This window comes from Plectrocnemia conspersa, unplaced genomic scaffold, assembly GCF_051122295.1.
Source record: "Plectrocnemia conspersa isolate PC_06_02 unplaced genomic scaffold, ASM5112229v1 ptg000005l, whole genome shotgun sequence".
Taxonomy (NCBI): Eukaryota; Metazoa; Arthropoda; class Insecta; order Trichoptera; family Polycentropodidae; genus Plectrocnemia; species Plectrocnemia conspersa.
In genome coordinates, this window is record NW_028277169.1 from 17,547,686 (window position 1) to 17,558,531 (window position 10,846).

The 10,846-nt window shown below is 28.2% G+C and overlaps 1 protein-coding gene across 5 annotated transcripts in view; it reads left to right on the forward strand.

Annotated features, from left to right (window-relative positions):
- Nucleotides 1–9,900, forward strand: part of LOC148234992 (dipeptidase 1-like) — a 239,457-nt gene extending 229,557 nt beyond the window's left edge. For 4 of the 5 annotated variants that reach the window (XM_088186421.1, XM_088186420.1, XM_088186419.1 and 1 more), the window contains 2 exons: nucleotides 5,998–6,073; nucleotides 8,205–9,895. In XM_088186421.1, coding sequence (XP_088042547.1) covers nucleotides 5,998–6,073; nucleotides 8,205–8,442 — 314 coding nt within the window. In that variant the 3' untranslated portion in view covers nucleotides 8,443–9,895. Of the gene's footprint in view, nucleotides 1–5,997; nucleotides 6,074–8,204 lie in introns of all 5 variants that reach the window. The other variant, XM_088186418.1, reaches the window with a different exon arrangement.
- Nucleotides 9,901–10,846: the final 946 nt, after the last annotated feature.

Below are 10,846 nucleotides of genomic sequence, written 5' to 3' on the forward strand. Positions count from 1 at the left end.
TGCTTTTGAATTTTTTTACATCATTTTTATGCTCGTTTTCTCTGTGTGCGATGCGTCTGTTAGACTGTCCAATGTAGATTTTATCGTAATCTGCACATGAGATTTTGTATACCCCTTGGGATTCATTTTTCAGATGATCTTTCCCGTTAGAAAGCAATGAACTAATTTTGTTTTTGGACTGAAAAATATTTTTGATATTGTGCTTCGTTAGGGCTCTTCCGATCCTTTCTGTTACCCCTTAGATGTATGGAAGACGAGCATGTCCTATGCAATTTTTTTTGAATTTTCTTTGTTTTCTTCTTTCAAGTTTTTCTTTTTAAAACCATTTGATTGTAATTCTATTTTCACGGTTTTGAGTTCATCGTCAATATGTTCTTTGTCGGATAATACTTTAGCTCTATTGAATAGAGAGGTTGCTACCGATTTGATCTGTGCCGGATGGTGGTGGGAATTTGCATGTAGATACCTATTGGTGTGTGTACTTTTTCTGAATACTGTGTGTCCTAGATAGCCGTCTTCTTTTTTTATGATTAGTGTGTCCAGGAAGGGTAATTGGCAATTTTCTTCAATTTCTATAGTAAATTTTATTTTCGGATGTTGGGTGTTGAGAAAATTAAGGAACACATCCAAGTCCTCTCTTCCGTGGGGCCACACTGCAAATATGTCATCTACATATCTTAACCAGATTTTTGGTTTTTTAATCGATTTTTCTAGGGCTGTTGTTTCAAAGTATTCAATAAATAAATTAGCTATTACTGCTGATAGTGGTGAACCCATAGGCGCTCCTTCCATTTGTTTATAGAAATCCCCTTTATAGATGAAATATGTGAAGTTCAGACAGTGTCTTGTTAATTATATTATATATATCAACAGTTAATCTGAGAGTGTGAGTAATCAGAATTTTTGTCAATGGCACTGCTTCAAATTATTAAAAAATCTATAGTATATTAAGCCCGACTTTATTATTTGTAGTTATTAAGCTATACTCTTATGTAGGTATAATTTGCAAAAAAAAACATCTTTAAAGATAAAGTATTTAAAATCATTAGTTCAGGTCAGTATGAACATATGATAATTTGCAATAAATTTTGACGATAAGAAGTCACAAAGTTCTAGCCCCAATTTGATAAAATGTTATTTCAGAAAAAAAGGAATTACATTATGTTTATAAGTAAAGCTATAGATATTTGAGCAATTTGCGATAGATGTCAAAATTAATAATAAATTTTAATAAATAAATTATGCTCACTTAATTACTCTAAGCCTCACATATTTTCTATCTGACCCTTTACAAAAATATTGTGACTCCTGGGCTATACTGTTGTTTACTATGTTGTTATATATTTATTCGGGTAAAAATTTTCTGTAGAGTGCAAATGTAAAAATGTGGTATTTTTTGCAAGTAATCAAAACTGAATGCTTCCGAAGTTCATAGTACATGCATTGATTATCAATCAAGCTGAATAAAATTAAATTGAATTGCACACAGACCGTTTGGTTGTCGCAGACAAAAGGCGTTTCGCGGGTGCGGTTTTGACATCAATTACTCGCTTCAAATCGGCTATTTGTTGATTAAATCGGAAAATTTTATCAACGGTTAAAATCAGGGCGAAAATTTTCCGCGCTCTGCGTACCTTTTCCCCGGCTTTTAATTGGCCATAAATTAAAATCGCGCCCGGCCGTCATTATTTATCATTGTTTCGCGACCGCGAAAGCGAACGAACGAACGGATGAACGACCGAGAGAAAATAGCGGAGGAATAAAGAAAAAAGAATGGTAAAAAGAGAAAAAATGACGGCATTTAATTCGAATCGGTACGAACGCTATTTTAACAAGCGGAACGGCTGTGTGGCGGGAATTTTCCGCTACTGCAAAACATCGGGAAATTTAATCAACGCTGCCTGAAATGCATTCGAATCGATGTTTTAGAAGCTTTTTGGCAGTATTGTGATATTTGATGAGAGAAAATATGAATTTCATTGTTAAAAATTCTAATTTGAATTTTTTTTTATCTAAAATATAAAAACAGAGTGATTATTTTCTCATCGTCCTGATTGAAACTTCAGTCAATTTTCCTCGTTTCGGGTGAATTTTTCTAAAATATATATACGGTATATTTACAGTATTTTTCAATCTTATCTACGCATCTCCACTTACCTTATTACAGGGGATAAGTAAATTATATAAAAAGGTTTGATAGCTACTCATAAGGTAATATTGAAGAGTTAACATCGTCTTGAAAATTATAATGCAATAAAAATATACTCAAAGATAATATAAGTCCTTAAGCAGATGTTTACAAATAAATTAATACTAATGTTAATAGTATTATTTAATAAATAGTCTTAAAAATTTTGTCGATATATTTTAGAATTAAATACAAAAAAATATTTTAAAATCATAAATTTGCTGTAACAGTGAACATAATTAGCTATGGTAGAACACAATTAGTTTTGGTGTATAATCTTTAATATAAAAATAATGAAACAGTGCTAATAAATATGTTAGTAAATTGATTAAGCTAATAAACTAATAAACTAAGATACATTAAATTAAATATATTCATAGTCATATTACTCTATATATACCTGTTGAACTGAGGCTGATAATATATTAGAGCAATATGTGTTTTAAGCATCATATATTTATATTTAAACTTTAGTGATGTTTTATCTTAATTTCCTAAGCTTATTATTAATAATAGTTTGTTGTGGTAAGTGCGAGTACTTTTTAGTAGTTTTGTGTTTATGTATGGTAATTCTGTTTAATAATAGGTATCTTTTCAGGTAATATAAATCGTTAGAGTTGTGTATAGAAAATTTCGACTGCCGTTATGATTGTGCAGTTTTTATTCTAAAGTTGCAAGATTTTCATCTAGCTGAGTTTTAAGCTTAATTTTTAATATATATTTATATTAATTTTTATAAATATATATAATAAGCTCAACTAATTAGGATTATCTGTCCTTATGCGCGATGATATGCTAATTTTTGTTTGACATATAAAATGGATTGAGTTTTTAAGTAGTTAATTAAAATTTCACATTTATATAAGTACTTTTTTAGGCGAGAATGTCACGCAACATTTTTAATGTGATACCAGCTTTAAAAGCAATAATAACAAATCTAAATCCGCACATGGGTAATATACATGAATGTGTATAATATTCTTGTCATAGCAAAATCTGGTAGCTTTATATATATATATATAAAGTTTTCCATCAGGTTTTAATTTCTCAATAATATTTTAATATACAATATAAAATGTATTGTTATTCAAAAATAAATATCTTTCTTAATTACTATTAAAATAATATATTTTCTTTAATTAATAACTTCTAAACTTTGCGACTACCTTCAAGAAATCTCTTTGTCAAGGGATCCGAATAAAGGTTTCCATCCAAACAAATACATGGAATATACATTAGAGCTATTATTATCTATAGTCTCTGTTACAGTTATTTATTAATATGTATCTAAAATATTAGTGATATTTATTTTATAAAAAAGCAGTTTATTTATTATTTAAAATATTGCGAATATTCATGTGAGTTTTTTTATATTTAAAATCTTGTAATACAAAGATATATATATCTCACCCACACAATTTTCACTGAAAACATTGTAAACTAATGTTAAAAACATTGGTTCAAATTTAAAGAAAAAAGCAAAGCGAGGTCGAAAAGGGAAAATCCGCAACCTAATTAAGGGAGCGTTGGTAAAAAAGCGTCTATTTATTTGTGGCCAACAGCGAATGCTAAAAAAACCGACGCCATAACAGGAGTTATTACACGAAAAAAAACAGAATTACACAATACAAAACCCATAGGTTTCCGATACGCAGTCGTGCTAAATAATGCTAATCCGCGTTCTATTTCATATTGATTTATGTTAATTAAACCTGAGAGATATAATTTAATTGAATATTAAATCGGAAAATCCGATTAAAATATGAAATTCCACCAAACCGAGCCGACATTATCAAATTTTCCCATTGTTATCCGCAAACTTTACATTGAGCGATTCAAACGATGACCGACAGACGTGTCTGTCGTAAAATTAACTGTGTCATTTGCTCGATATGAGTTGAACTGATTCTGAAATGTTACGTCGACACTAAAGTGAAACGAATCTGATAGGATAATAATTACTTTATTTTTAATTAAAATGTTGCACGGGATTTTCTAAAAGTTACGTTGTACGTTTCGCCACGTATTTTTTTTATCAACAAAGAGAAAATTAGGTCGGGCGCGTGACGGAACGCTTTTAATTTTGGTCCCATATGAGGTAATAAATATTAAAAATTAGAAAAAAATCAAAAAGCAAGTAAATAATAATGATTATTTATTCTGTTATGAATACATTTAACAACGAAATTATTTCAACAAAAATATAATAACTCCACTTGTAAATAAAAATATTATATATAGTACTTTGATTTTTATTATTATTTTTATTTAACATAAGCTCGGTTTATATAAGTTTTTTAGGCAAAATTCATCGTATTTCATAATAAAAAAATAATTACATTTTAATCATTAATTATCATATATTATGAAACGTAGAACTTATTAAATAATTTTAAACTGAATTTAAAAACGTATATATTATAAGTATGAATTTTAAAAGCAGAAAAAGTGACACATTGTATATTTAATATTTATTTAAAAATTATCACAAAATAATATTTTGTAGATAAGATTAAAGTGATATAGTCTATTGGCCAAATTAGTTAAATAATATTTAGCTTAGTTATTAAATGTAGTTATCAACATTTACCTAAGTAAATAATAAATTATTAGACTGAAATAAAATGTACGACGTAGCTCGATTTCATTTTAATTATTCATTAGGATATTTGTGCGCCAAATTAAGAACATTTAGAAAAATATAATCTGTTATTAATGATCAAAATTATATTTACATAATTTTTTCAGGCAAAGGGGTGTGATTTTACAGTCAAAAAGACGCCGGAAAATATATTAAAAGTTTATTTCATAAAAGTATATAAATTATTACATATATAGGGAAATATAGATAATGCTATCAGGCGGTTAAGTTAAAATGTCAGGTTTTGGATTGGAAGTCTGAAAATCTACGCTGGCGTGTTGAGTTGTATTATTGTCGGTTGTGATTTCGCGGAGTCGCTGTGATCTGTCGTGATGTGTTATCATAATGATGCTGGACGATCCGCTAATGATTCTCATATCCATTTTTTATAATGCTGGTTCAAAATTAATCTAGCGAATCGCAGATAAGGAAGTTTGCGAGCTAATTGTATCGCTTCTTGGACACATTCAAGAAATGTGTTACGCTTGAAAACTCTTAGGAAATCGGTATTCAACGAGTAGAAGCACAATATTAATATATACAGGATATAACGTATTGTCTATCGCGCATCTTTTCCAAGCAAAGAGTAGTTTTTTAGCTGTACTTATGGGTGATGTGCTATTAAAAATCCAAGCTTAATTTATTTACACATTTTTTATTTTTAATTAAAAAATTCTATTTAAACAAACGTTTGACCAGCTAAAGCCTTAAAAATAATTAGTTAAATACAGTTTTATACTATTTCTAAATAACATAAGCCAATAATTAAATATTATTATAATTCTTACAGTATAAGATATTAATATTATATATTTATTGTGAGAAAAATTAAATGTAATGAAATAACTAATTTTAACTTACTCGAATCTCTAACAGATCCAATTAGCATACCTGTTGTTTTTACGCAATGATCTATCGTCGTTTCACAGATTTCTCTCGCGCATCGACTGGTTGATTAAATCTCCCCGTATGGGATTGTTCTTGTTCCTGTGTCAATCGCGCAATAACGAAAAAGCAATAATTGGTTTTGTGTGCGAACGCTCGTCGGACACTTGAGTGATTGAATGAGATTAGGTCCGTGATGAATGTAATCCTTGGCAATAATGCCCCGAAGAATAAATATTATTCGATTGGAAGAAATTCACGGGTGACTTGTTCTATTTTTCAGCGCACATCAACCATATCAGGGAGGTGGCAGGGGTCGACAACGTCGGATTGGGGGCCGGCTACGACGGGATTAACTAGTACGTAAGCTGAATATAAATTGTCTTCTTTAAATCGAAAATTTTAATGCTCGGCACCCTGTTACGGTGCTTGGATAAGCTTTATAAAGATTTTTGAACGTTCTTTATTTAACAGCATTAATGGCTTTTTAATAAACTATTATATATAGATATACAACACTTTGCTGTGATATTTTGATCTAAAATTAAACTTTCTGTTAACTAATGCATTCAAAAAACAAGTCAGAATATGTATTCTAAAGCATACTATTAATCTTTATAATTTTCATAATAATTAAAAAAAAATATTAGCGATTGCCTACTATATTATTTAATTAGTGGACTATATAGTATGTTTTAAGAATCAATAAAAGGCGTGTCACTTTTCAGTAAAATGCATAAAAGTGCATATCTTATTAATAAATATTTGTATTTTTCATATTGTTTTCTTAAAAATTATATTTTATGATGTAAGTGTAAAGCGTTAATAGTGTATATGTTGCAATACTTACGGTAATTATTTATAACATAAATTTCATTAACAACTAATGCCTGTTTCGAGAAATCGACTATACAGTTATTTACGTGGCTTAGATCATTAATGGGCAATTAAACGCAAGTTTGTGGCAACCGTTTGCCATCTCCTTTGACACACTAAGGTGATAACGATGTCTCTTGGAACCATAGATAGATCGTGATACGACCTTTCTAAAATATATAGGAAGCGTGTACCTATCAATTGAAATTTCTATTTGATACAAGTTTTTGATTGCTGCCGAGAAACCCCTGTAGCTTTTTAAAGCACCAGGGATATCAATAGTTTTGAGCCTCATCGTATAGTTGATCTTAGGTCGTCAATCAGAGCAGAAGGGGCAGCAAGCTTCTTATTGACCTGACGCTGTGGTCTCTTTAAATGTTTAGCTTGTCGGGCAGTAATTTCAGGCCTCATATCAAAACTCATCGTGGCTGGTTACCATTCGCTATAGCCAATCACTTTGACCGAGACCCTCTGAGACTGCAATATTCCCGCTGCATACACAGAGTGTTAGCTAGGAAACAGCGCCACATATATGCCAGCCATTTGAGCTGAGTCTATGTAGCGAAGTCCTTAGACGATCATGAAATCTGCTACCGCATCGCTAAGTGCCTCCGACGGTTACCCAATATCCCGAAAAGTTTAATTACTAACTTTCATTAAGACTATTTTGTTTATTTTATTTCTATATGAGGCATTATATTTATATTTCATATTTGATTTTTTGTTTCATTAATTAATATTAACACCTTTTTGAGTTTGTCCCTATTATGATGGACGTCCCTATTATGATGGATTATGTACTCTCAAATGATTGCAATTTAAAATATGTCTGCATTTCATATTTCACAAAATAAAATACAAAACAATCGAGATAACAACCAATGGTGCTATGGAATCAACCAAACTTCTTGAAGTAATGACAAATCACATGGTAAAGTTGTTTAAATTAGATACAAATTACTCAATAAAGGCACTTTGCTCCTACCAATATAAAACATATGCTTTAAAAATCTCACATCTCCAAAATAGCAAGTTATCATAAAAAATATCTTAAGTATAAGTAAATAAACCTGTAAAAAAACAAAAAAAATTAATGAAGCAAATAAATCCATAAGATCATGTTATTACTATGAGCCACACAGTTTTTTGTCATTCTTGTGTACTGTGAATTATGGAGTTAGCCAATTTACACAATAAAGGTCATCGATATAAATTATATTCTGAAATATTCTAAAATTTTGCTTCAAAGCAAATTCTGAAATCCATACAAAAATTCTTCTTTCACATATAAATTTGTATACAGTTTACTTTTCTCTTCAATGATTAAGAGTATAGTCTTCTTTGCTGTATTATGTTGTATTGTTTTGATCCTTAGAACAAATCAAAGCAAGGAGCTTCTATTAGAGTCAATTTTTTTACATAATTTGGCAGATTTGTAGTTACAATAGTTATTTCAAACTGTCAAATATTATTCTATTATCTTTTACAATATTGATATTCATTAAGAGCAAAGAAGACTTGTATACAACTATAGTTCATGCTAATTTGGTAGGCTCCTGAACTGTTTTAAGCAAATTCTAATATCAAGAATTAAAATATATATTATTTTTTCAGTACACCGAGGGGCCTTGACGACGTCTCTTCTTACCCTCTGCTCTTCGCCGAGCTGATGGCTAACGGATGGACAGTCGACGACCTAAAGAAATTAGCAGGCCTCAACTTGCTGAGAGTAATGGAAGCCGTTGAAAAAGTTAGCGATGAGCAAAAAGCAGCAGGACTCACGCCTTACGAAGACATCATACAACCTAAGCCCCCCGATCCGTACAATTGTTCTAGTCAAGACTTGTTTTAAAATGGGTTTCGCGTTATAACAGCATGGGATCAATTGTACGTATTTTTTACCCAACCTTCGCTTTTGAAATAAAAAAAATAGTATATATTAACGAATTAATAGTCAAATTAACGAATTTAATATGTCTAAGCAATGATACGCATGTATGTATGTGATGGGACCTAACGTATAAAATAAGGTTATGGTACCACAAAACAATAACTGATTTTCAATGATATACATTTTAATATTGTAATAGATGGCATAAATTAATTTATTTCATTATTTATCAATTCGGAAATATAATACCTATCTTGGTAAATAAATTTCTAGTATTATGTAGAATCTGATTAGTTTAAATAAAATCGTAACAAACGTATATTTTTTAACAATATCTACTAACTATGATAAGTTCAACTTTATAAACTTCTAAACTAATCAATACATTACTTACTTATAGTTGATTTTTAATAAATAATAGCGTTCTTCTCTTTCATAATAAATTTTCGACCAATATTCAACTAATTATTAATTTTGTCATAACGACAATAAAAAAATATAACTCCTATAACATATCATAAAAAAGCTTATACTGGATGTACATATATAAAAACAAAAAAGTTGCTTACATCGTAATCATAACTGCGTAACATTGTTGTTAATATAGCGATAATAAATTTGTATTATAATTAACTTTTAAGTTACTAAGCCTTATACATTTATAATAATGTTTAAAAGTTTGAAATGTATAAAATAAATATTGTATATTTATTAACATATCAATTTCGATTATTTAATAACAATTATAATTGGACCAATAGAGTTAATTGTAACGTGCTTCGGTTCTTTAGATTATTTTTCATGTATTGTATTTTAATCATTCACAATTGTGGAATATTATGGCGTTTTTGTTTTCTGAATCATATGGCTCAATGATCCAAAAAAGTTATGATGCCTAATATTTCGCAATCTAAATGATAAAAATACTGTGTTTTTATTTAATATATACGTTTGTAGCTTATAGTGTGATTTATTCATTTTTTTGAATGTATAGATGTGTCAAAGGTAGCCAATATTTGGCAAAATTTATTAACTAAAAGTTAAAATATTATAGTTACATTATATATTATATTTATGTTATAGTTTTCATAGAAAATTAAATAATTACATATTGACTCTAAATAAGTACATTTTAAATGGCAATTATTAGAAAAGCACATATGAGGTTTATTTAAAGAAAAGATGTTGATATTTATATTGAAGATAATTTAATAAATCATTTATGGCTTCTGGTATTTGTAAAAAAATCACTGTTGAAAAAATTATTTGATGCTCGTTAGATTGCTTTACATTATTTTAATTTAATGTTGTTAAAATTACTAATCTTACAAATAAATACAATAACAATACTTTTAGGGGAAAAACTATATCAGATTTCTATAAAATTGGATCTATCAAGGTAATAAATTGATTGCTTCGTAAATTAATTAATTATTTCATATTTTAGTTCCATTTCCACAATGTTCTTTCAATATGTATTAATATAATGCAAAATGTATTATGACGATATGAATAATTAAATGACTGAACACTGTTAATGTAGTTTTATTTAGTAAATGCTAAAATATATCAAAATTTTATATACCATCTGCATTAACTAAAAATATATATAGTAAAGTTTCAAACCAATTTTGTAATAGTCATTACAAATAGCTTAATCATAAAGCCAACAGATGTCGTGACAAAATAATATTATAATATAAAAAAAGGAATTAGCCATTAATAAATAAAATCAATATTTTAACAATAATTATATTTTATTACCGTTCTTTATTTACCTTTTAAATAATCTTAGAATTTAAGTTACAAATAAAACAATTATTTTTTTATTAATGAATTTATTTATTTATTTTTTCTTCTGTAAAATTAGCTACAGTAGAAAAATTTGTACACAAATCTACTTCATCCATCGTATATTGAGTTTTTATCATATGGCAAACGGGTATTATTAACAGATTCTAAATTTACAATTTTCGATAATAATAATTAAAAGCAATTAAATATTTTACCTTATGAATTGGTGGTAAAGTGATTTTGCACACATATATAATATATGTGCCTTAAAAGTATCAATCGTATCCTTTAATATTTCATTAAAAATCATATGAGTTGTTTATTATATTATATAGTACATGTGTAATTTCACAATTTTGATTTAATAAAAAAATATTAGGAAAAATTCATATAAATTTATTAATTGTCTAATTCTCATGAGTATTATTCATAATAAAAATAAATATTATAAATAAAATAGATTCCATGAATTGACAATTTGCTCTTGAGAAATGTGACTGTTATATACAACTATTACAAGCTCATTTACTTTCATCAATATTGAATAAATGAAATAAAATAACACTACAAG